Source organism: Leuciscus leuciscus (genome assembly GCF_965113295.1).
Source record: "Leuciscus leuciscus genome assembly, chromosome: 24".
Classification (NCBI taxonomy): Eukaryota; Metazoa; Chordata; class Actinopteri; order Cypriniformes; family Leuciscidae; genus Leuciscus; species Leuciscus leuciscus.
The window spans coordinates 28,150,503-28,178,499 of NC_138723.1; the positions used below are offsets into that span (position 1 = coordinate 28,150,503).

Genomic DNA, 27,997 nt, shown 5'->3' on the forward strand with positions numbered 1-27,997 from the left:
CAGATATTTCAAACTTTCCACAATCCCATCAGCCTGATCATTTCACTTTAATTTCCCTAACATGTGTTATAATTTGAGTGCTTTGCAGATTAATGCAAGGAAAACAGAATGTGTAGTGAACAATGATATGCCAGAAATCTGTCGTCATCTGATGGATCTTTTATTTTAGCAATGCGATACATCGAAACACTGAGTCCAGAATCAGATCCAGATTCCCCTGAACACAAACAACAGTTAAAAATGAGACGGGAACAAAAGCATTGATGGGGAAGAACACTGATGCTTAATAGCATTATTAAAAAATGAGACAGTAGCCTGAACTGTATGACTACTTCCACATATTTCTTAAAATGTAAACAAAACACTGGTAACAAAATCCCTTCATATTATCAGAAAAGTCGAACTTCTCTGGACTGTTTATCTGAGCTGAATTAGCTAATACATGTATAGTTGCTCATCTAGAAATGTTTCACTGAAAAGGTTTGGTGCAATAAGGCCTGCATTTGTTTTTTTGTTACAGTAAAGGTTCTTACTGGCCATCAAAAAAAAAAGTTTTATTAAATGAATCAGTTCCTGTAGGTCTCAATAGAGATCATCCATATTGCAGTCATGCAACTTCTACTGTGACTAGGGATGCACAATATATCAGAGACCATATCAATTACCGGCCGATATGTTATTGTACAATTATCTGTATTTTTAAGCAATTTTACTACACAGTATTCAATCTTTCCCACATGTATATGCCTAATTTCAATAAATGTTCATGTTTGTGTTTCATAACTGACAGCTTTCATTTATAAAACATGACATATTGGTTCGCAGCCGTAAAAATCATCAGTCAAATGTTCTATATCAGTGCATCCCTAATCTCAAGACCATATTCTCTTTTCCATTGGGACGGCATACTTGTATTTCTTTAACTGGCAAACTGATATGCAAGTAGCGGATAGTATATACAGTACATCTGAAAAGCATGAATGACTCCGTGAAATATTTACAGGCTTTGACACAGACGCAGAGCTGGTTTGTTCATGCATTAGCTCAGAGAATCTCACATACACCCTCTCATGGCCTTAAACTCTACCATCATTCATTTTAGTAAGAACTGAAATGATTTCTAGAGTTAAAATGTGCTTTTCTGGGATGAAAGCGCGGTCACGTCACGTACAGGTCACAGATGTTCGAGACTGCGGAGGTGAGGGGCTACAGCGCTCGAGGACGTTTGGGGTTGATCTGCTTACTGGCCTGTTCCTCCTCTTGAAGAGCAGAGCGGAAAGACTTCACTTTATCTGAGACCAAAGGAAACATAGTTTTACTGTTTGTGATTTAAGTTGACAAAGCATTTCATCCGACATGAAGGACAGCAGATTTGTGAAGGACACTGGAGTAATATGTTGTCACTGCTGTGTAAGCTGGGAGTCAATCGCTGACAAAACAGCCCAAAAAAAAAGGGAAAGTGACCTCAAGAAAATGTGCAGCTCAATTTCAGCCCAAAGTCACCAGAAACTGTACTATACGATATTTAAAATATTCATATTAATATTTATTATTAAACCTTTTACATTAGTGCAAAAATATGCATATAAACAATATCATTTTTTTAATTAAAAAATGTAAAAGAGTATATACATATACAATATAAATTGATATGGTTATATTGATATGGTTTGATGAATTAATATAAATTAAAGAATTTAAATGTTAATATAATGTATCATATATATATATATATAATTTTTTTATTTAATGTTTTTTTGCATTTTGACATTACTTCATATATTTAAAACAATTTTAATTAACAATAGAAGGCCAACGCGTTTCCACACCGCGTTTCGTTCAGAGCCAGCGTCACGTGACTGAAGCCAGCAGAAGCGGAGGAGCAGAGAAGTGAGAGGCGCTTGTCACTGCCGCGGCAAGTTTAAAAGGCTGCACTGCACGGTTATTTATTCACCGTTCATTCATACATACATATGAGTCACAGGATAAGGAGTCCTCGTCGTCGAAAAAGTCCAAAATAGATCGTAAAAGGAAACGTGACCGGAGATTACAAAAACAAGGGTTACTGTCAGGATAGCTAATGCAGGAGAAAGCTTTCAAAAGAGACCCTGAAGTTGCCTGCTTTCTTCTCGACAGGTAAGTCAATGTTACAGTCTTAATTACAAGCTTTTTTTTCATTGCTTGGTTGTGTACTTTATTATATAGACAGTCGAACATTTATAGTTAAAAGTTAAACAGGCTCTTTGATGAATAGCAGCTATTGAGTAAAGTAACGTTAGAGAAGGCTCTGATGATGATGATATCTAACAATGCACATACTTCAAAAAATATAACGAGTAAAGAAGGCATTACTACTAATTACCATAGTTAATGTTTTTGACAGTCAGTAGTTCATACTGTAACATTCTTTTTTTCGTTGTTTCAAGTTTCAGTTTGTTTTAAATAACAAACATGTTCACCCAAAGAAAAACTCGAAGTGCTATTATAAGACATTCTGTCATAGCTTTTAGGTACATAACGGCTACCGTAGATGCAACGCGCATTTGAAAAAGTGAGGCGCTGGAGAGCATTATTCGTTTGAATGCAAAATACAATTTCACCACTAGATGGGAGAAATTCCTACACAATGTCCCTTTAAGGAGAAAATGTTAATTAATTTTCATACAAAATCCCAATGCAAAATAAATGTATGCTCCAAAAATAATTTAATTTATTATTTTGATTTAGTGTACTTTAATTTGTGTCTTATCTTATTAATATGATCCCATTTAAAAGACTCCTATTCCAGTCTTCTAATGCTGGATTAGGGAGGACGCCCTCTGTGACCACTGACCTCTGAGCTCTGTTAACACGTCGATCTTCTGATCCAGAATTTGTTCGAGCTGAGTGGCGAAGGATTCCACATCATAATCGACTTCCTCCGTCATCTCCAGAAGAACCTTCTCATCCTCGAGCCAGCGTATGGACTCCTACAACACACAACAATCCATCACAAATACATAATACAAGTCCTTTAAGAAAAATATCAATGTACAGTCACACCAAACATTATTCAGACACCAGATATAATGTTACTATTTTAATTTTATACTTTAAATTTTACTAGTGGGTGCAGGACACTATAGTTCATTTATGTAGATGAGGATAGAAAAATAAAGTAAACTATAACATTACACCCAAAAATTCTTCATTTACTTCCAGTATAATTTATAAAAATATGGGACCAAAAATGATTCAGACACTTTGACCTGACTATGTTTTGCTTAATGTTTTTTTCTTTAATTGCTAATTCAACCTTTTTACACACAGACTGAACAAAATGAAGCATTACTTTGTAATTGGTTGAGCTAAACTGGTATTATCTAATTGTGTAGTTAAAGGTGCAATGCGCAAGTCTCTGAGTTTTTGCAGAACTATGCCCCCTCTGGCGACAAGCGAAACTGCAACCAGACATAGCCAGGTGAGCGTGAACGCGCATGACGTCACACCCAGTCTCAAATTCCGTCCCGAATCCCTCTTATTTATTTTACTGTACAGGATTATAGAGGCAATCGCAGTGATCAGAGAAGGGCTCATTCAGCCCATCAGGCAATTGTTTAAGAATGTATGGGTTAGAAAAACGGGTATTTTTAACATGAAATGTTGCGCATTGCACCTTTAAATTTAACAGCTGACAGATATTCAACATAATTCATTTGTGAGACAGTCTAACAGAAGGATGGACAAAACCAGTGAAATATCAACTGAGTTCTTGTCATATTTTATTACCATTTTCTAAACTATAGCGAATAAACTGTGATAATGTGAGAAATGTTGCAGGTGTCTGAATACATGTAGGTTTGAATGTATATTTATATACACTACTGAAGTGAAGACACTGAAGACATTCAGCATTGCATCACAGGAATAAATTTCATTTTAAAATATATTCAGATAGAAATGTTGTTTTACCTACCTGTTATTTTAAACTACACCAATATTTCACAATATTCCTGTTTTGACTGTATTTTAACTGAAATAAATACAACTTTGGTGAGCAGAAGAGATCTTAAAGATCTGAACGGTACTGTATAATCAGAGATATTTCCTCTGAAAACAAGCATTGAGTGCTTTTCTCAAAGGTAAATGTACCTTAACTGAAGGATATTTCAACATTTGAAGGGAGTTTGATGAGATGTGTAGTGTGTGCGCACCTGAAACACGGCGCGGTGGTCCTCCAGAACCTGCTCCTCCATCTCCACCAGCTGAGACACCACCTCATGGAAGGTGAAGAGCTGAGGGGACACTTCCTCTTCCTGTGCACAGCACGCATCACATCAGTACACGTCACACTCTCATACAGGCTGAAAACTAGGGCTGCACGATACTGAAGAAAAGTGCGATATGCGATAACTCATTAAATAATGTGATATTCGATATGCGATACGATAATGCTTAAAGTGTGTAAAATACACTTAAATTATCTTTAAAATATATTTAAAATTATTAGGGTTGTCAAAGTTAGCGCGTTAACGCAAAATCATATTAACGGCACTAATTTTTTTAATGCGCGATTAACGCAGTGCGTATTTTCTGTTTGACCCGTGGCCCAACTCTAGTTGGAGAAATGGAGATACACAGTGTTGCCAACTTAGCGACATTGCAGACCAAACCTTATTTCGTTTCTGAGAATCTCTCTCTCTCTCTCTCTCTCTCTCTCTCGGAGGAGCAGCGCTTTAATTCAGTTAAGCACAGATATTATGTTGCTTCTCTAATTTTACAAGTATAGCCGAAATCAGAGCACAGATATTGTCTTTATCTTATGTTAATTTGATTTCACCAGACGACGGCTCGATTATCAGGATTGTTGTGCAGATTAACTTAACACCTTGGAAGGGAGAGCTGGTTATGTCTTAATGGGTCGCGTCACCATTTCAAATTCATTCCGTTGTTTGACAACAGAAACAGTAAAATATACCAATGAAAACAGTTTTATTGAGAATTTAGCTTCATCAAAATGGGCACAGAGAGAGACAAACTACAATGTAATAATAAATAATAAATGTACACAGAGAGAGACAAACTACAATGTAATAATAAATAATAAATGTACATTTAGCATTTTCAGAAGAGCTGCCCTGTCATGCAAAATCTAAACATGTTTGTGTTAGTAAATTGCTCAGTGCAAAGAAAGAGAAGTAATGGTAACCTGGCTTTTTTTTTTTTTTTTTTTTTGTGTCTAATAGACATGAACAAGTTCTTTGAAAAACATCTACGACCTTTGAAACATGTCTCGTCCTTATGCTCTATATTGACTATGGTTTCAATAATAAACATACATTTGCATAAAGCATCTATATTTATCCATGCCCACGTTGATTAGAGTATTACAAACTTGAAAAGTATTAATTTAAGGTACATTTAGAACAAATAAAAAAAATGTGCGATTAATCGCGAGTTAACTCATGACAATCATGCGATTAATCGTGATTAAAATTTTGAATCGATTGACAGCCCTAAAAATTATATAACCTACGTACGTGTTTCACATTCTTTTTGTGACAAGAAAACATCCCAACAGCTTCTGGAAGTGAACATCAGTGTTTTACTGTAGTATAAGAAGAGTTATTTTAACATCAGTGTAAACCACGGGGTTCAGGGTTTCAGGTTATCCTACATTAGGTTTATTTAACAACAGAAACTGAATAATCAAATGTAAAAATAAAACACTGATTCGTTTTCACTGTATGAATTAAATATATCCTGATTCTTATTAAAAGTTGTTCAGCCAAGAGCAGCGAGTGATTTTCTCTTCGTCTTTTGTTCATGACCCAGTTATTGCAAGCCGTTGCGATATTGATATCGCGATATATACATTTGCGATATTTCGCTATATTGTGCAGCCCTACTGAAGAGTGTGTCGAAGCGCTCTTACGTTCTGTTCACAGAGCAGCTTGAGATCGTCTCTCTGAGGAGAGCTGCCCACTCCCCACTGCGCCTCCAACACGTCCAGCTGGTTGACGGAGCGTCCCTCCAGCACTGCGCTCGGGTCGATGCTCAGCTCCTTCACCCTGCCGTCACACACACACGTCTCAACTCAAGGCAATCAGCGCATCCGCGTGTCGGCCAGAAACCTCATATCTCCAGATTTTATCGTTTTGAATTTTTCTCATGAATCATTACTATTAGTCAACCTTTACATCAGTCTGTGGGTTTTGTAAATACATATAACCAATGAAAATATTAAAAAGAGCTTGTGATTAAACCCCGTAACTCCACCTGGCTCTATCGAGAGCCGCACACAGTTTGGCGCGTCTCTGCTTGTTTGCAATGCAATAGTAAATAAAGAACTGGTTATTTGAGTAAGTGCTGTGTTTTCTTTACTCAAGAAACACTATATGAATAAAAATAGGCTAATGTTTTATGTATTTAAGGAGTGGAGAAGAGTGTCCTTTCACACTGGACGTGATTTTGACGCACAAATAATTCGCGCAATGGTTTTATTTTGTGATCAGCTGTGTGTGTAATGAGTGCTTCCACACCGAACGCGAATGTGCTGCGGCGAAAAAACTACTTTTTTTTTCACTTCAATGACGATTTTTTTTTTTTACTTTTGCGGCGACAGAAAAGGCTTCAGCCAATCACATACTACAAGGACAACGATTTGAAAGACAATGTGTGGCGTAGCATTGCCAACCAACTCGGTTATCACGACTGTGAGTGTGTTGTGTGATAGTTTTAGTCGTTGTATAGTCCTGTGCTGTGTAGGCTAGCAGGCTAAACTACATTTGGGATAGAAAGCTAACACTTTTGGGCCAGTTGTTCAAAGGTAAGATGATCGGATTTTGGTTATCGGATTGGATCAAATCTTGAAAATGGGTTGTTCAAAAGGGAAAGAAGGAATCTGAAATCAGATTAGATCATGGAATCCAATCCTAGTTTTAATCTGGATCAAACCTTCAGTTTGTGTTGTTCAAAACTTGTCAGTAGGATTTGGATAACTTTGATCCAAAAAAACAGGATTATCCTGATCCCAATATAGGATTTCAAGGTGGATTCCAGGAAGAAAATGTAGTAAAACTTTAAAATTGGTCAAAAATACAACATTTGTATCATGTAACATACACACACACTCATATTTTTATTTTGCTTTTGATTAGCTTAACTGTTAAAGTAATACATTAGAAGTAGACATTAGGCTACATACTAAGCCTTTCGGTAGCCTACTGTAAAAAAGAGATTTTGAGGCGCCATTAAATAATCCCCAAACAGCTGTAAAAATCAAACAAAAATATTATATTTAATTCAAAGTGTTTTATCACTGTTTCTAAACTACATTGGCACAATCATAAGAGATGAACCAGTCAAAAGATCTTTGCAAGCGAACACAAAGTTTTTTTGTTGAACGCTATACGAAACTTTTGAGAAAAAGAAAAAAATGAGAACGCAAAAGCATTGAAATATTTTTTTTTCCCTATCTCATATTTTTTACATGACCATGTCCCTTTGGGGGTTCCGTAGATCACCAGTAATCCAGATTTGGTAATCGGAAAAAATTTACATCCAGATCATCCAATCCAATTTTGCTTTGAAAAATCGGCACAAAAGTATGATGGATTACTTGATCCTGGAGAGCAAAACATGGGATTTCCAAATCCAGATCATTCTGATCCAGATTAAACTTTTTGAACAACTGGCCCATTATCGTCAAAGATAGAGACAGAGGCCGTGTTTACTTTGAACATGTAACAAAATGTAGTGAGACTATTCAGGGCTGCTTAAAGTGGACATTAGCATACTCCCCTTCAGACTCTCTGTTCTGTAAGATTGGGTGCACCCAAAACCTTCTTTTCTGTCTTTTAAAGAAAATGAAAAGCTCGTCTTCACTGGATGATGATGATGAAGTGTCCATGTTTTCTCAGCCGTCGGCGCGAAAGTTTTGGAATGTTAAAGCTCTGAACGTCACAGACGTCGCAAATTCGCATCGCGGCTGTTGTGAATGGTTTTGACGCGAACTATTCGCTTTTTCGTTTCGCTTTTTCGTTATGCGTCCGGTGTGAAAGGGCCTTTAGTCTAGCATTTGTCATAGAGTCGTAGCCAGTACTATCTTCAATAATCTGTGTAGCACTTCATCATTAATAACTAGGGCTGGGGGAATTAACGCGTTAATCTTTGCGATTAATTTAAGATGTTTAACGCGTAAAAAAAAAAAAACACAATTAACGCAGCACTTTTTTTTTTTTGCCTCATTTTAATGATTTCCTGTTGCGGCTGCTATTGAAAAGCCCGAAAATATGCCGTCCCGCCCCTCCGTGTTCGGCGATCAGGCTTCATTCTCGCGCAGCTTTCATGAGCGGGTCTTTCCCTCTCTGTGTGTGCGCCGCCGCACTCTCCGTTCCGTGTGTGTGTGTGTGTGTGTGTCGGCGCGCTGCGCTCTCTGCTCAATGTTCTGCTCTGTCGTTAACGGCCCAAACGCTCCAATCATGTACCGATCACGCACTGGAAAAGCAAAGTCCGCTCAAATAACGTGAAATTTCTCAGTAGTATACTTCTGTTTGCTGAGCTGGTATAGTCATGATGGGCAACAATGGTAAAATGACCTGCTCTGATCACATGCTCTGGTAATAATAGCTTTGTAGGACTATATTTTATTTTGATAATTAGTAAAAAAAAAAAAATTATGTTGATTGATTATTGAAAAAGAATAATACATTGATATATTGATGTTTAATATTATTTTAATATAGGGCTATTGTCTGTTCCTTTTTTTTCCTGTGTTGTTTCATTTAATTAGGTGATTCTAAGTTTAAATTACAAGCTTGGGGGAAATGCAATTAATTGCAATTAATTACAGCAAATTGTGCAATTAATTTGTTAAATTTTTTTTTGCGATTCCCAGCCCTATTAATAACATGAGATTTTGGCCAAATTACAGAAAGAAAAAGAAACCAAGCGTCCACACAGCTACAGCAAACTTTATAACCTGTAAGCTGATGAAAACGTAATGCAATGCATTACAAACACACATCTGACATTCTCTGGCCATTGAGCTTGATTTCGGCAAAAAGTTAAAAATATAATGACACATGCACGTGTCTGATCATATATGGAAAAGTAGTGGTTTTGGTAATATGAGGTTTCCGCCCGACAACGACGATATAAAAAGCATGAGGTATTCACATCATGACGCAATAAACCAATGGAAATGGTTTATGTTACAGACATGTGATCATGCAGAATGATAATGATGGACTCCATCCGCTCTATAAGGCACAAGCAAACACAAACCAATGTTAGTGCGGCTGTAAAACGCAACAGAACATACAGAAACATGCCTGAAATGTGCGACAGACGAACTCAAAAAACAAGGTACAAAATAACAGCCGACCAAAAAAAAAGACGCACATGTAGACGCATTCTCTGAACTGAAAGTGAAGCGTTAGAAACACAGGACTCTGATGGAGGCTCTGTCTGAAAAGAGACAGGCTTGAAACTGGAAAAGGGTGAGACCTGCTGGGTGAGGAAGCAAAGTCATCGTACTCATAGGTAGGAGAGAGTTCGGAGCGACCGCCCCCCCCCTGGGAGAAGGGAATGTCGGAAGGGCTGATCCCAAACTCCTTCACTCTGAAGACGGGATGACAGACGGCAGTGAGACAGAGAGAGACGGGAATTACAGTCACGAACCCTTCCAACACAAACATTCCTGATTCATAACCAGTGGAAAACAGTTCGCCGTCAAATGCACTCTCGCAGTGAATGCCACGGCTTAATAGTTTACTATGTAAATAGATAATGATTCAAAAAATTATTCTAAATCATTTAAAAAAAATTACAAATGATTTGTTTTATATAAATAATTGTAATAACATGAATATAATGTAAAAACATAAATATTTATTATTTATAGAATGTTTAGAATTAATTAATATATATATATATATACACATACTGTATACATAAATACAATATTATGATAAAAATACATCGAATTTTACAAACATTAACAAATAAAATAAAAATAATTTGAATATTAATATTGTTTATTAATACATATTTAATATAATAAAAACAATGTTTCTTTAAATCATTATATAATATAAGTATTCTATTGTTTTTACAACATTACAATTAAATAAAATTATATTTATGAATTCTTATGAAAAAATATGTATATACATAAAATGCCATTGGTTAATAGTTGTCTACCAAACATTAAAAACATAAATATGCCATGTAAAAAGATAAATAATTCATATATTTGATTATAAATCAAATCGAATATTTTTTTTATAAATGGTTTTGTTTTATATAAAGAATTTGAATAATATGAACATAATATAAATGTATGAATATGTACATAAACATTTTATAGAATGTATTATATGAATATAATTTAATGTTAAATATTTCTACATACTACATTTCTTTAAACCCTTGAATTCCATTTTTATATTCTTGTTAAATATATGCATATAAACAATATAAATTAAATAAATAAAAGTAGTATATAAATGCTTAAATACAATATAATGAATTCTATATATTATTTTAGATTTTTTATATATATAAATAAAATAAAGAAATTGAATATTAATATAATGTGTATTAATACATGTATAATAAATACAATATTGAATATAAATAATATTATATATTTCTATATTTGCTACTTTGTGAAGTCAGTGTGAGACTTAACAATTTATATTTTTATATACTTTAAATATTTATAAAAATATATTTCTATATTTGCTACTTTGTACAGTGTTTTTATGATACTGTTTTTAATATACATGTATTCATAAACATTATATTAATATTGAAATTCTTGTATATAAAGACATAAAGGGTCAAATATGTCCATAATCTTGGAATTCTCTGTGATTTGTGTATCCATTAACAGCCCCAGATTTGACTGTCAGGTTATTTGCATTAGAGACCTTGGAATAAACCGGGTTAAGCAACATTCCCTGGACAGAGTGAAGGGTTCTGTGTCAGTGGAAGCTTCTCTCACGTACCTGTTGGCGTATCTCAGAGTGTTTAATGTGTTTTCACATGATGCCATTCCAGGAGAGATTGTAGCGATCTATTGCAACCACAAACATTTTTAAAATCATTAATACACAAATTATACTACATGTTAAAAATGATTATATGATTGATCTAGAAACATCCGCACAGTGTTCTTACCATACATGTTCTGGAGTTCTCTCCGATGAAGGAATCTCTTAACACCTGTGTGAGTTTACTGGCTCTAAACGGAGTGTGTGGTTTGTTTCGCCCTAAAGCTCTGATGCATTCCTGTCGCACACAAACACAAGTGGACCAGGACACCACCATCACACTAATGAACTTATAACTCATCATAAATAAATATGAACCAAAAAATAACACAGTCTACTTTCAAGAACAAATCAAATCCACATGCATATCATTATTTCCTGCTGAAGTTTTATTTAGAATGGTCGCATTACAGAAGTTGTGAATTACAGTTGATATTTTTTATAAATTATATATTTAATATTTTTTTATTTGCTACTTTGTGAAGTGTGAGACTTAACAAATTATATTTTTATATACTTTAAATATTTATAAAAAATATATTTCTATAGATGCTACTTTGTACAGTATATGATTGCATTCATCATATTTCTTTTTTAATATTTTATATTTTCATACAAATATTTCTATATTGGTTACTTTTTGGACAGTATGCCACTGAACAAATTATATATTTTTTATATATTGTGGATATTTTATATATATTTATATACATTTTAATATTTTTATTTTTATAAAAACATTTCTACATTTGTTACTTTGTACAGTGTGGAATAAAGTTGATTTTTCTAATATTTCTAATATATATTTTCATAAAATATTTTTTATAATTGTTACTTTGTACAGTGCAAGACTGAACAAATTATATATTTTTTATATATTGTGGATATTTTATATATATTTATATACATTTATATACATAATACATTAAAATTTTTTTTTTTTTATAAAAACATTTCTACATTTGTTACTCTGTACAGTGTGGAACAATTTTTCTAATATTTCTAATATATATTTTCATTAAACATTTTTTAGAATTGTTACTTTGTACAGTGCAAGACTGAACAAATTTTATTTTTATCTATTTTTTATATTTTCATCAAAATATTTCTATATTTGTTACTCTGTACAGTGTGGAATAAAGTTGATTTTTCTAATATTTCTAATATATATTTTCATAAAATATTTTTTATAATTGTTACTTTGTACAGTGCAAGACTGAACAAATTATATATTTTTTGTATATTGTGGATATTTTATATATATTTATATACATTTTAATTTTTTTTTTTTTTATAAAAACATTTCTACATTTGTTACTCTGTACAGTGTGGAACAATTTTTCTAATATTTCTAATATATATTTTCATAAAACATTTTTTAAAATTGTTAGTTTGTACAGTGCAAGACTGAACAAATTATATTTTTTATCTATTTTTTATATTTTCATCAAAATATGTCTATATTTGTTACTTAGTACAGTGCTAGACTATACAAATAATTTTTTTTGAATTTCTCATATTTTTTATATGTTTTTAAATATTTCATAAAATATTTTTATATTTGTTTCTCTCTCTCGTCTTTGCTTTTATAAATATCTTTTTAGGGACAAAACAAGGTCAGATTAAGTAGTTCTGGAGCCGGTGTGTGACGATTTGAAGCACAAACCTTCAGCGCCAGGAGACTCTTGTTGATCTCCGCGCCCTCGAGACGGGTCTGTCGGTCGGCGCTCGACGTGTCCGCCCCTCGCTCGTTTCCCGCCAGGTCGATAAGAGAGAATTTTCCGTGCATTTTGCCCCTCCTGCGGAGAATAATCTGAAACACGGCGTGACTGCGGGACGAATGAGCGTTAGCCGAGGTCTGTCCAGACGTCCTGAGGAAAAACACATACAAAAATTACTACAAGTGTTAAAAACAACATCTGGTGGAAAGAAGTTTTCTGATTGGTCGCACCTGCAGCTGTTGCCCATCTCAATCAGTTTTAGCACGTCCTCGGTGCATTTGACATCTCGCTCCTGCAGTCCGACCACCTGAACCTGCTGCTTACCGTCTTCAAGAACACGCAGCTTCGCCTTCCTGTTCAGAAGGTCAAACACCTGCACGGCCGTTTAAAATGTAAGACTTGATGCACTTTATGAATATTAAATGAGCTCATTCATTATTCATGAGCTATAGAGAACTTGCCTTCCCGCTGTAGATTTCAAAGAACGTCGCGAACACCTGAAGATCCAACTTCTTGTAATTTGGTTTTTTTAACATTAGAAAAACATCCCGTGCTGAAAGAACAGAAAATATTGATAACTCAATATTGACATGGAATCACATCAGGTCTGACACATACCAGCGAGTGCGTAGATCCCCTTAGAGCAGTCCTGGTTCTTCCCGGAAAAATCTCCTCCCATGGTCTGGAATGAAGGGAAAATCGATTATGACAAATGGCAAATGGAACGATCCCCTGGGAGGATCTTTTCCTGTAATATGATGTCATCTGGTTTTGTTCACGGTCAGAAACTTACGTGAGTTTTCCCACTGCCCGTCTGACCGTAGGCAAAACAGGTCGCCATTCCCCTCTCAAATATGGTCTCCACCAGCGGCCGGGCGGTAAATCTGAAGCACATAAACCAGAGATCTCATTCAATATTAGAACATGATAGAATATGAAATTATTATGAAATTTTACTTAAATGGCTCAGATTTTATTTCACAGTTTCACTGCATTGGAATTTAAGATGACAAAACTTCAAATAGAGTTTTGTTTTTCAACATGTTTATAATTTTACACCTTTATCCATAAAATGACTTTAAAGATTATTTAGATTTTATAGGTTGTCGAATGTGGTTTGTGACGTTTGGATCAGAGCGCTTTTGGCCATTGGTTCAGAGCGCTGTCAGTCACTGCCTGATTTTTTGTTATGATGTAACTTTGTACAGTGCAAAACTGAAATTATATTTTTTATATATATATTTTTTTTATATATATACTGTATACTTATACACATATATTTTAATATATATACTTGAACACTTACATACGCTTTAATATTTTATTTTATGTATACATTTTACTAGATATTTCTATTGTTACATTGTACAGTGCTAGACTGAACAAATAATATTTTTATATATTTATATATACTTTAATATTTTAAGAGTTCAGATATAGAGTTCATTCTAAGTGCCATCTGAAATTTTCTTCTAGAATGATAATTTTTATCAAGCTTGTATATTTAACCCTTGTGCATCCTTATGGACATTTTTGTCATTTGCAGGTTGTTGTTTTTTTTTATCACTTTGCCTGTGTTAATGCTCACTGCATAAAATTGTATTTTTATTGGAATTTTACTATTTCACTGCCATTTCCTTTAAAAAAATATATTTTGCACTAGGTACACAAAATAGTTCCTCTCAGCACCTTTTGGACAAAAATGTCCCCATTGAAACCCATTAAAACTGCATTTTTTAATCCCAAGGCCGTTTAACTATAAAATGAAGCAATCTTTTTTAAGAGGCTTTCATTCTGTTGGCATGGCTTCAAAATGTAAATTTTTACTATTTTTTAATCAGATGGTGCCATTTTTTCAGGTTTGGCCTATAAAGCAAATACTCGCATTATTCCTGTTTTCTGCTTTGGCATATTATAGAGCCAATTGGATAAATTATGCAACGATAATTGTGTGGGTGTGTTGGTATGGATGTCTGAGTGTGGTTGGTATGTGTGTTATAAAAAAAAAAGTGTGTTTGTGTGCATGTGTGTGTTTGTAATATTGAGAGAGAAAAACTCAACTGCAAATACCAAATCCAATCACTGTGTGCACCAGTGGAGTTTTGCTGGCATCCAATGGGGAAAGTCTGGTACTGCACCCAAACAAAATCTTACGAAAGCTCATTTTTTGAGATATCAAACTCAAATTTGGAACACAACTTATTTAGATTTATGGCTTTGATTTTCTAGCCGTTTTAGAGTTCAACTTGTTTCATAAAATATATATTTTATATAAAATAATGTTCATACATTTTTTTCATTACCTTAAACCTATATAACTTTTTTTTGGATTTACTTATTTATTTATTTTACTTCGGCAATAATCTGCCAAGGGTCTTCTTTAAAATGATACCAAACTTAAGTCTGTGCTCCCAAGCTTCAATTTTTTATGACGGACATTTCTGTCCTCTATGTAGCTATGTGTAACTTTTTTTAATTGATGCACAAGGTTAAGTTCAGTAATTTCACTTAAATGGCAATAAAAATTACCTATTAATTGTCATTTAAGTGAAATTACTGAACTTAAATATACGAGCTTGATCAAAATGATCATTCTAGAAGAAAATGTCAGATGGCACTTAGAAGCTTTTGCATCTGAACTCTTCATTTGTTATTTTGTACAGCGTGAGACTGAATAAAACAAATTCTTCTCTCTCTGTCTTTGATTTTTAGTTTCACTCTTTCTCTGTAAACTAATAAATATCTGACCTGTAAACCATTTCGTTTGTCGAAGTGTCGTCGAAAGCGTAATCGAATCGAAACGTCTGGTTCTCCAGGTATCTGGTTAAATCCACTTTCTGCTTGGGCTCGTGGACCATGACCACGTCTTTACTGGGAATGGTGATGACGTCTAGATCCTTCATGGTCAGCTCTGAAAGTGAACAGATGATGCGGCGTATCGTAAACAGCACTAGACACTCACAGCATGAATGTGTGGTGGAATAAAAAAAGAGTTCATCATCACCTTTCTTGTTCAGTGGACGTGTCCGCACACACACGCATATCCTGTGGTCCTCAATCTGAGAAAATATACATATTATTAATACATACATACTATATAATACCATGTAATACTGTTGATAAATCATGTGGAAATTAAATGACATAATAACTGAGATGAGTGGTAACTGGTAATGATGTAGTTATTCACCAGATCTTCAGTGGTCAGCGGCCTGTAGTCCAAACTCGCTCTGAAGTCTCGGATCATGCACATTATTTCATAATTAGGGGTTATTGCCTCGACATCCTGTGTAATAAAAGACTCTCAGTTAATATTGTAAGAGTTAGAACATATTCACTTTCTTGAGATGTTAAGTCATGTCAACAGTCGAGACATTTTTTTTTTCTGTTTGTATATATATCATTTTTATTCTATTTCAGTTTTAGTTATTTTAGTACAAGTAAAAAAATATATACTTTTTTTAAAATATTTTTTTTTTAAATATTTAATATATTTTAAAATGTAATATATTCCTGTGATCAAAGCTGAATGTTCAGCATCATTACTCCAGTCTTCAGTGTCACATGATCCTTCAGAAATAATTTTAATATGCTGATTTTATGCTAAAAAAAACATTTATTATTATTTTCAATGTTGTAAACAGTTGTGTAATTTTTTTTTTCTAAATTCTTTGATGAATAGAAAGTTCAAAAGAACAGCATTTATTTCAAATAGAATATTTTCTAACATTATAAATGTCTTTACTGTAACTCTTGAACTCATCCTTGATGAATAAAAGTATTGATTTATTTTATTTATTTCCCCAAAAAATTAAATTAAAATTCTTACTGACCCCAAACTTTTGAACGGTAGTGTTTAATGTTACAAAAGCTTTAGATTTCAGATAAATGCTGTTCTTTTGAACTTTCTATTCATCAGAGCATCATGAAATAAACATTTAAAAAACTGTTTTCAACATGATAATAATCATAAATGTTTCTTGAGCATCAAATCTTCATATTAGAATGATTTCTGAAGGATCATGTGACACTGAAGACTGGAGTAATGATGCTGAAAATTCAGCTTTGATCACAGGAATAAATTACACTTTACTGTATATTCACATAGAAAACAGCTGTTTTAAATTGTAATAATATTTCACAATATGACTGTTTTTGTTTGTATTTTTAATCCAATAAATGCAGCCTTGGTGAGCAGAAGATACTTCTTTTAAAAACATAAAAAATCTTACCGATCTAAAACTTTTGACCGGTAGTGTATATATATAGTATATATATATATATATAATGGTTTTAGTCTTAATTAACTATAATAAAGCAATATAAAAAAGTAACATAAGCAATTTGTCAAGCCAACAAAATTCATAGTAAATAATAAATAATATTATAATATGCAATAAGCAACATAACACTTGTTTCTAAACATATAATAATACAATGTTATCATAATATGCATAAGGCAATAAAACATATCACAACATATTAAAATAAATATAATGTTCCACATTAAGCTTATCAAACCTTGTGAGTACACAGAAACGGTACGCCAGTGTGTTTGTCACCTGCGCTCTTTTCTCTCTCAGCTCCTGCTGCTGCAATCGTCTCCTCTCCCGCTTCTCCTGAAGTTTCTCTACTTCCTTCACACAATTGGACTTCCTGCGAGCTGAACACACACAGAAAAAACTCAATGCAAACAGACATCAAAGTTTAACAAACAGTTACAATATTAGTCAGCTAAACCTGATTCGCTCATTTTAATAAGCATTTTATTTGACATAATAAGTCAGTGTGCATTCGCTTGTGTTAAATGTGTTTGAGTGAATCCCTCAACAATGGCATCATGAGGGGTCATCTCTGAGACAACAACTCTAAATGCTGCTTTTGTTTTAGTGTGACGGCAGACAACAGTCGTTTGTGACGGTGGCTGAGAGCCCTTCAGCTCCTCCATCACTGCTGGAGTCTCTTCATACACTCACAGATCAGAGATTACACACCCAGGTATTCATAAAACATCTCAACAATAATAACACTACTGTTCAAAGGGTTGGGGTCGGTGCTTTTGAAAGAAGTCTCTTCTGCTCACCAAGGCTGCATTTGATCAAAAACAGTAAAAATAGAAATATTATTGCAATTTAAAATAATATAATATTAAATAATATTAATGTCATTTCAATCATGACAACTCTCGGAATAGTTTTAGCATGTTATTGAATATGGCAATGTATTTGGTCTTGGTGGACTAGATCTGCTACACTGCTGTTGATTATTGCCGCTACAGAGCAAGTATGGACTTACTACTGCTAACAGATACACGTGAGCATGTGAGATATGATGCTTCTGCATAAATAGATATATAAATCCCACAGCAGATCTGGGCAGGTGGAGCTGGGGAGGTGGAGGGTTTCAGAGGACCAGCTTACTACAACAAACAATGAACCAGACTATTTAAATGCTAAGCAAGCAATCTCATTGGCTGCAGGATCATCGGCGGCCAATCAGTGAGTTTCATGACCGAACTAGATATTTATTCCTGTGATCAAAGCTGAATTTTCAGCATCATTACTCCAGTCTTCAGTGTCACATGATCCTTTGGAAATCATTCTAATATGATGGATTTTCTGCTCAAGAAAAATTTCTGATTATCATCCATGTTGTGCTGCTTAATATGTTTGTGAAAACTGATACATTAAGGATTCTTTAATGAATATAAACTTCAAAAGAACAGCATTTATCGAAAAACCGAAATCTTTTGTAACATTATAAATGTCTTTACTGTCACTTTTGATCAATTAAATGCATCCTTGCTGAGTAAAAGTCTTCATTTCTGTGTGATGTGGTTGTGTGGTACCGTTCTGCTGCTGCTGGAGGGTTTGGTGTTGTATCGGTGGAGGCGGAGCGGGAGCTGGTGGAGGAGGTTCGGTCTGTTGACTCGGCCGTGCTCGAGTCGTACCTACAGAGACTGAATAATGGAGATCACATCATCAAAGACCACGAAAAGACCAGACCGTTTAGACTCACATGCACACATTATGACTCTTCTTTAGCACTGATTTACACGTTACACATTCAAAACTCTGAAATAACACAAATAGAAATTTGGGAATGATGTTGTGATAAAGAAGTGGTACAAATGAAAACTCTTTTTTGACATCAAAGATGTCAAGGATTTGAATGCTTTACCTTTATTATACACTTTAACTCATCCATTAAGAGAAAAACTTGTAAGCACAATTATATATATTTGTCTGTTATTAAAAATACTTTTCTAAATATTAGATGAAAAACTTAAACTTCAAATGAAAATTTGAAATGTTGGATTGGCAGCTAACTGAAATAAAATACTAAAATTACACAAAAAATTTAATTAAAATGAAGATAAATTAAAGCTAAACAGAAATATAAAAAAAATTAATAGATACTAATAAAGCACAATTTTATCTAAAATTAAAAAGAAAACAAATATATATTATAAATAAAAGCTAATTCAAAATTGTATCAGATGCTACATTGTATAAATCGGCCATTCCCAAACTGTGGTCCGTGAGGGTACTGCAGGTGGTCCGTGGAAAGGCAAAATAAAATATAAAATAATCTTTTTTTACCTTAATTTTACCAGGAAATTCCCATAAAAAAATAAGAAGTAAAAAGAATATGTAGGTCTATAATGATATAAAAATGTTATTAAATTGTCAAGTTATTGTGTGGTTACTAAAATAGGCTAGTGGCGCTCGGCCGTGACGTTCCAGTTCAGTGCCGTTAGAACCACAACATGGATCGGTGGATAGCAACAGGTTCTCAGAAGAGAAAAGGGCAGAGGCAAATATGTTCTCATTATCACATCACACACATAGCCTTTTATAGGCAGTTTATATGAAACGAAATGTTTATAAATGGAATGAATAAGGCCTGTTAGTATTTTAATTTCCAGTTAGTTTCTTGATCTCGCGTTTCTGAAATGTTTTGCGGATGTGCTGTTAAGTGGACAAACTCAAGCCTACTTTTTGAGGACTTGTAAAACTCTCAAGATTAATAATCCCCTAAAATCACCAAAGGTTTTGAAATGTTGACTATATCCAAGTGTTCTTATTACTGTAAATTATAGATTTCATACTCCATTGCTATGGAAATAAGCCTTTTGTTCAAATTAACCTGATTATGCCCTCAGGCGCTTGAGTAAATAAATAAATTAAATATGTGGCAGCCGTTGTGTGCAGTAAACTTTCTTTTAACAAGCCTGTTGTACTGATGTGATGACCAGTTATAGTTTTAGTGCTAGTAAGCCTATTTAGAGGTGCGGATTAATTCAGGTAGGACTGTGTGTAGACATATTTTATTATGTGTATTATGAGGTGGTCCGCAAAAATTCTTGATTACAAATAGTGGTCCACACACACAAAAAGTTTGAAAACCCCTGGTATAAATAATACTAAAGTAACAATGATTTAAAGCATCAAAGTGTTTTATAATCACATGCAACAATTTCAAAATGTTAAAACACACACTGTTGAAATCAATATCTGCTAAAATGAATAGAATTTGAGACTAAAATTGTAACAGTGCTAGTTTATGGTAAAAAAACATTTTTAATAACTTGTACATCATACCTCGATTATCCCTCGCAGGAGTTTCATTTTTTGGTGGCGCTGCAGTTCGGCGATTCTACAAAAGATGAATCAAGAAAATAATCATGTTTTGAAAAGTCCAGTCTGCAATCTAGGAAAGATCATAGACAATAAAATCATTCACAGTGAATTTATGCCACATTATAGCTTTGAGTCGACAGTTTTCTAGACTACCGTCACAGTCTATTAAATGGAAAAAAGTACTTTACTAACAATTACAAATTACAACTGGTTACATCTTCCTATAATTATTCATGCATATATCATTAAATGATTCATGCACAAGAGCTTATGGGTGACCTCCCAATGTAGGATGACACAATGCAAGTTATTTTAGTGATTTTTTTTATGTTTAACGACGGGAATTTACCCAGCCTGCATTGATTTGAACGTAAAAACTGAAAACAGTGTTTTATGACCATGACTCCTGTCTGGAAATCCATTTGAGATGTTATAAAAGCCAGACTGAGTGCGCTACAGTCGTCTGTCCACCGCTGTACTCATTTCTCTTCTTGGTTACGACTATTATGGTGCAGCGAAATGGACACCAACCTTGTTTTGGGGGATCTTGTTGATTTTGACGGCACTCGACACGGGTGGCGGAGGGGTTTCAGGACTTTGTAGGATTTCCTCTTCAGGTGCAATATCTGGATTTAGTGCAAATATGCTTTCCAGATCGATCTGTTCACAGGGAACGAGAGCATGAGACAGCCAGTTTTAAAAGCACTTTACTCACAGCACATGAGCACATACTGTAGGACTTTCCACAGTTGTAAAAGCTGCTAAATATAATCATCCCACAGGACAGAAGAATTACAAATGAGATTTTGTCATTTCAGTTTCACAACAGTTTCTCCTGGACAGCAATTAGATGAACCGGTCATTTTGAACCGGAGAGGATTTTCTGTAATTGCATAGGACTAAAACTAACTAAATTTGCTCACACAGAATATAACATAAAAAAAAGAAAGATAATTTTTTTACTTTTGGTGGGGTGTTCAACCTCGTTACTGGTGTTCCCAGGCAAAAAAACAACAAAACAAGCAATGTTATTGCCAAATATTGGATTCAATCTTTTCATCAACTTGTTTTCTTTCAATTAGCACAGGTTTTTGACATTCTTTTTGGAACTGAAAGATCAAAATCCCCTCAGTTTTTATTTTAAGGTGAATAAGCTTGAGTTTTTTGATGTTCACTCAAAAACTGAGGTGCGTTTTACACCAAATTAGGATTTTCAACTCAGCACAAGAGTTTAACAGAGACGAGCTTCAGAAGAGAAGTGCGCTCAGATTTACCTGCAATCAAGAGTCAGAGATCTCAACATGAACTCAAATATTTTTCATTCAATTACTTTAGGACCAAATGATCTGAGCCGCTATCTAGATTCATTTTTATAGCTCTATTTCTCATGAGGATTGATTGGAGAAACATCTGAGATCAAGTTGAGTTACATGAAACATTTTGATTCATTCATTTTATTTATAAAGCACTTTACAGCAGCACATGCAGTAGGGTTGCTCAGTATACCAGTACTGGGAAAATACCAGTATGTATTTTATTTCAGATGGTACGATATCATGATTTTGCTAATATCTGTAGCCTAACGTTACTACTGCTGCTGTACCCAAACAGACGTGAAACCGGCAAATGTGACAACATACTAGAGGAACAAAATGGATAAAGCAGTTGAATCTCACTCAACACACCCTGAACTAAATAATAAAGAGGGCAGTAGAAGTGAAATTTGGAATTACTTTGCTATTATAAAATTGATGAAGAACCATCAAATCTTGCCAAGCATCTGTCACTTGCCCATCCTGACTACAATACATTAAGAGATCGACAGGTGAGTGAATCATTCCAACGATCTAATTTAGACATTTTTTTTCTTTTAACACTGATCAACGCACATACATAAGATCATATCGTTTTAAATAACACAATGTTACAGCGCGCGTTTGACACATCAAAACCAGTATTTGCACTTAAGTTTAGGTAACGTTAGGTCTAACAGAATAATGTAATCAAATGTAAAACAACACTGGATAGTAACACTGTTAATACATTACACGGTTAAATCCTTATAAATAAAGTTACAAAAGTTATTTAGAGACAGACAGCAGCGACACAGACACGGTCACAGAACCGATACATGCGATGGTATTACACTATTTACATTCACGTAAGACATCACCGACTGTGTTTATGTGAATACTCACCAATGACATAATGACAATGTTGTGTGTAACGTTATTTGACTGTTTGAGGAAAAACAACTCAATTTGGGATGCGCGAGCTCTTTTCTGGCGGCTTGGCGCACACACTGTTGGTATGAAAGAAACCCGTCTCTAAAAGAGCTCCAACGTAGGCTACCTGAATGATATAAAACCTTTTGGATGTTCAAATTGGCAAGGTTTAAAAAGACGTGGGCAAGTGATTCCCGTCAGCTATCCCGAAACAAGCCAAAGTGTTAAATCGCAGCGCGCGGCTCGTTTATAGTGCAGGCGCGAGGACTTATGAGGGAGACGAAGTAGACTATTGCTGACATTACTTCTCACAAGAAAGTTGTCAAATTACTGATTTTGATGTGATAATTTGTGTTGATTAATTTGCTAATAAACATTTGCGGAAATTTCCCGCTTTATAAACGCAAAACCTGCGAGAATTAGTAAAATTATGTTTAGCCTAATTTACCTTATTCACAGCAGCGCCATCTTTGATTTTTAATGGGAATGAAAGAGAGTCTGTGAGGGACAGACATGCATCTCTTCAATGGGCTGTACTGCTATTTAATGTGTTTTGGGATTGTTCTGCACATGAAACACTGGAAAAATATCTTTCCAAGAAATTTCAGTTGACTGAAAAAACTCCCGTCAATATAAGCTGTGGAAAATTGTAAGTAATCTAGGAGCTTTATACAGCTTTTTACAGCGGATGCCATTGGAAACACGGCAAGTCTATCCCTCACAGCCTCACTTTCATATCTGTCATGGCGCTGCTCTGAATAAGGTCTATACCCGCGCCAAAATTAGATTGTGGTACTGTACCGAAACCAAAATTGTGGTATCGAGCCATCCCTAACATGCAGACCAAAGTGCTGTAGCCTACAATCAACATTCAAATACTGTACATACATTACCATAAAACAAGATAACCTAAAAAGGGGATCAACAAAAACATTCCCATACTAGCCAAACTCCTTAAATGCTAATGACAAGAAGTAGTTTTCAACACCAGCTTTAAATGTGTTTATGGATGTGACCGCTCTATACGGCAGACCATTCCAAAGCTTCGAACCCGCAACAGCAAAGGCCTGATCTCCTTTAAGTTTTAGATGAGTTTGAGGGATAGTAAGAAGCAACTTGTTAGTTGATCTAAAGACCTAGATGTTTGGCGAAAAGTAATAAGCTCAGACACATAAGCAGGAGCCATTCCATGCACTGCTTTAAAAACATATAGCAGGACCTTATATTTGATCCTGCTGTCGATTGGCAGTGACCTGAGCGAGGACAAAATAGGAGAGATATGATCACTCTTTGTAGCAATCACAAGCAAGCCTGGCCACCATGTTTTGAACTAACTGGAAGCATGAAATAATGGTCTACCAGGACTAGATGTCGACTGATTTATCGGTATTTATCAGAAAAATATCGGTATGGATTTTTGCAGATAACAGAAATTGGTCCAGCAATCATCAAAAATCCATACAGATATTTTTTCTGGGTTGCTGGAGCTGCTGTACAGTACGAGAGCGGACTCTAGAGGCGAAATAAAAAATATCACTGACGCCTTGTGGAGTTTGTTTTGACACGTGAGGCTACGCACTGCACAGTGCGGGACATTTCAGATGCGCATAAACAGACAATGAAGCGGTATGTAACAGAGGACAGTACACTATCCTACATATTTTCATTTCATTAAAAAAGTAGTGAGTTTGGTGACTAGATACTGCATTAGTGAATAAGAGCATGATGTTTGCCGTCCAGGCTGAGAGGACGCTAACATTAGTAGTACCTCAAGCGGTTAAAAAGTCCGTCCCAAATGTTTAATGTCACAATTGTTACCATCCATTTGCATTAGTTTATATCCAGCTGGTCCCCTTTATGCGTTCGTTATGCAGCGAAGTTGCATATTTAAACCAAAGCTAGAGATATGAGAAAGCAAACTGTATCTTCATGTGGCCGACAGAAAAATAAACAAATCAGAAATGCATTCGATTTCAGTTCTTTTTTTATCGTCACTGTAATACAAATGTTGTTATTTTGATTAGATAACCAAGTGTTCTAAAATAGAAGCAAATAAAGTTTCATGGTTCAGTACTGTTTTTATATTTTTATAACAAAGTTCAGTATCTATTTTAAAAAACGAATCATGGTTGATTAATCAGTTATCAGCCAGCCTGGTCCTACCTAGTTACCGTTATCGTTAAAATCCACTATTGGTCGACCTTTAGATAGGACCCCACATACAGAACTTAACAGAAATCCAAACAAGACCAAATAAATGGCATTGATGACCTTCTCTAAATCTTTTATCGACAGAATGGGTTTTTTTTTAGCAGTAGACCTGATCTGGGAAAAAACAACTCTTAACCACAGCGTTGATCTGCTTGTCGAATTTCAGTTCTAATTCAAACACAATTCCTATTTTTCTTATTTGGTCATGACAATAGACTGACCATAGACCTAAACAAGTAACAATACCTAAGCATCTTCTGACCGGCACGAAGATCATAATCTTCCATAATAATTTTTCCGTGGTTTAACTGAACCAAATCGCGAGCCATCCAGCTCTTAACCTCATCCAGACATGCTAAAAATGAGTTAGAAACACAAATTTCTCCCGATTTTAAAGAGAGATCATTTTGTTTCAGTTTCAGATGAAGTCTAGTCCCAGACTAAAATGCATGTTTGAGCTGTTTTAACTGAAAGCAACTTGCACTGATATATCTTAAAATATGTCAGTGCCATTGTTTTGTCTAAAGATGCACACTAATGTTTTTTTCTAAGGCATGTTTATAAAAGCAACTTAAATGTCCTAATTGAACTAAGGCCTAATCCTGGTTTAAACTAAGCCCTGTCTGTGAAACCAGGCTTTAACCTCTATTAATTCTCCTGAGTTATGAAAGAGCAACATGTGAAGGATGAAAGCTCGGTCTTTGTATTTTATGCACAAATGAATGCACATGATAAACCTGAAAGCTATTTAAGGCAGAGATACAAAAGCTGCTTTAATTGATCCTGACACATCAAAATTATATCTGTGTGCCTATAATAACTACAGACATTTTAAAAACATAAGGCTCATGAAGGTGACTCTGCTGGAATCATACAAGCGTTTGTCTTTAGTGCATTATGCCAACATGATGGACATATTAAATATGAATATCAGAAATTCACCTCTTTGCCTTTTGTGTCTCCGTTTTCAATCCACTCCACCGTCACACTCTCATTGTCTTCATTCAGTGACGTAACCATGGCCTGGTGTATTCTGCCTGAAATAGATAACAAAACAATGGTTTACTGCAAAGATCTGCAGCCTGGTGATAACACTACAAACTAGTGGTCAAACCAATTATTCATGATTAATTGCATTACATAAAAGTTTGTAAATATATGACACACACACACTATATATTTATATATATATATATATATATATATAGAGAGAGAGAGAGAGAGAGAGAGAGAGAGAGAGAGAGAGAGAGAGAGAGATTGGCACAAGTTATGAAAGGAATAAAAGTATAGTCAGTTTGCTTTGTGATAATGACCAACTGATTGCACATTATACATGATTACTTGAAAAACTACTGAATAAATAGACTTCAGGAAGATAAAAGTTGTAGAATAACCTTAACTAACAACCAAATTGTAGGGTTCACACTTGCTTTCCACACAACTTTACTATGGATGGACTACTAACAAGCCATAACGTTTAGGCCAAAGGTTAATGCTTTATTTCATGTACATTAAAGAGGACAAATTGGCTGCACTTGTACACTGCAGGAATGACAATAAACTAAATAATAATAATAATAATAAACTAAAACAGCAGTACAAAAACGAGTTTTGCAGGCGATGTCTCTGGGCGTCTTCCTCAGGGAGGATGCTAAGAGACTGCGAATTTACGAACGTACTATGGCGAAGGCTTGGCTTATGAATATTAATTACGTAACGTGACGTTTACCCAGTGCGCTTATCTGATTGGCTGAACGGCACACATTAGCAAGTAAGCGCCTGTCAGCCAGCGAATCGTTATGTTGACGTTGTGGCTTAAGTAGATTCTGCGTCTACACGCTCCAAAACGGTTACCAAGCAACGTCAGGAGGACTTCATTAATAATCATGAGTCAAGCCTCCGCCATAGTAGAATTAGTAAATTCGCTAACGGGTTAGCAGGAGCATGCACCCCAAAAACATGCAATACAACGGCGTGCCAAGGACGGAAATGTATTGGATATGAATTCATAGGCCTATATCGATCCTCTCCCGTCGTTTGCACAAGCTGTCTTGTGTTAAACGGGTTTACCGGGTTAAACAAAGATGATGCGCCGACAAACTGCACCTCAGCCTGATAAACGAGCGGCTGCTGGGTGTGACTCACCATCACTGCGCTTGATCTCCACATAAATGCCGATCTGGATCTTCCCGAAGAGAGCTGCCATGCCTCATGTGTGTGCCAGGATCTGTATGGCTATATTTGAGCGGGTTTCAATGGAGAAGTTGTTCAGCTGCAAAAACCGGGAGGAGGTCAGCAGAGAGAGAGAGAGAGAGAGAGAGAGACGGATGAGCGCGCATGCGCAGAGCGCACACACACCCATCAGAGAATGTCACATCAACCTCTTTTGTTTAGTTGCAGACACAATCTGTCCAGCAGTTGTTGTGTTTTTTTTTTATGTTGTTGCTTTTTCTTTTTTCTTAAGCAAAAATAACCGATTTGTTTTTTATTTCAATAAAATGCTACTATATTTTAGTTCGATAATGTATTTTATTTAATATTTCGTATTTTTAGGGGATTTTATAGTAGCTACTTAATTTATGCAGTTGGTATAATCTATTTATTATATGAATGAATGAATATATATATGAAATAGATATTTTTCAAAACACATTTTACTCTAAAACTGTGAGAAAATCAAAGCCATAAATCCAAATAAGCTGTGTTGATTTCTCAAAAAATTTGCTTTCAGTAAGATTTTCCAATAGATGAAATTTGTCTCCATTTCAGGACAATTTAACCTTTTCGAATCATGTCCATTATTATTTTCTTTTCTTTTTTTTCACACAGCAAGTGCTAAAATTAAAAATAATAATAACAAATAAAAAAAATGCGTCAAATTTGTTAACCAAAGGGTTAACATATAAATAAATAAAAAACGAACATTCTTCCTCATTAGCTTTGATTATTTAATTATCTTGACATACAATGTTCAAACACTCCTACCTGAATTGCTTCTACTTTTCCAAGTTATTTTAGACAATTAATTTAAATAATTAAATTCTTAAGGATGTACTGTACCTTAATAAATCATATTACACATGATGGCAGCAAAGAGCTCTGAAAGAGTCTGTATTATGGGAACTAAAACAGTTCGAGAATGAGTGATTGTTTAAATG

General features: G+C 34.7%; 1 protein-coding gene across 3 annotated transcripts; it reads right to left on the bottom strand.

The window, feature by feature from the left end:
- Positions 1-144: 144 nt before the first annotated feature.
- LOC309489304 (kinesin-like protein KIF2A) lies at positions 145-27,167 on the bottom strand. Of its 3 annotated transcripts, none has more exons than XM_082157981.1 (21): positions 26,985-27,167; positions 25,782-25,876; positions 20,935-21,063; positions 20,365-20,419; positions 18,609-18,719; positions 17,323-17,423; positions 15,951-16,046; positions 15,765-15,819; positions 15,509-15,671; positions 13,554-13,644; positions 13,379-13,442; positions 13,222-13,313; positions 12,991-13,133; positions 12,706-12,910; positions 11,167-11,277; positions 10,995-11,062; positions 9,520-9,603; positions 5,915-6,050; positions 4,194-4,295; positions 2,834-2,969; positions 145-1,292 (listed from the first exon to the last, which is right to left on the bottom strand). In XM_082157981.1, the coding sequence occupies exons 1-21, from the start codon at positions 27,043-27,045 to the stop codon at positions 1,207-1,209; spliced, it is 2,184 nt and encodes a 727-aa protein (XP_082014107.1). In that variant the 5' UTR covers positions 27,046-27,167; the 3' UTR covers positions 145-1,206. The 3 variants fall into 3 exon arrangements, with proteins under 3 accessions (XP_082014107.1, XP_082014106.1, XP_082014108.1); XM_082157980.1 differs by having other exon boundaries at positions 9,490-9,603; XM_082157982.1 differs by lacking the exon at positions 9,520-9,603.
- Positions 27,168-27,997: the final 830 nt, after the last annotated feature.

Excerpts from the sequence above, each read along its gene's own strand:
- LOC309489304 (XM_082157980.1), bottom strand. The coding sequence starts at position 27,045 with ATGGCAGCTCTCTTCGGGAAGATCCAGATCGGCATTTATGTGGAGATC. Across the intron at positions 17,424-18,608 it reads CCTCCAGCAGCAGCAGAACG|CTCGCAGGAAGTCCAATTGT; the intron begins GTACCACACAAC and ends GTGTGTGTTCAG. Across the intron at positions 13,314-13,378 it reads GGGGATCTACGCACTCGCTG|CACGGGATGTTTTTCTAATG; the intron begins GTATGTGTCAGA and ends CTGTTCTTTCAG.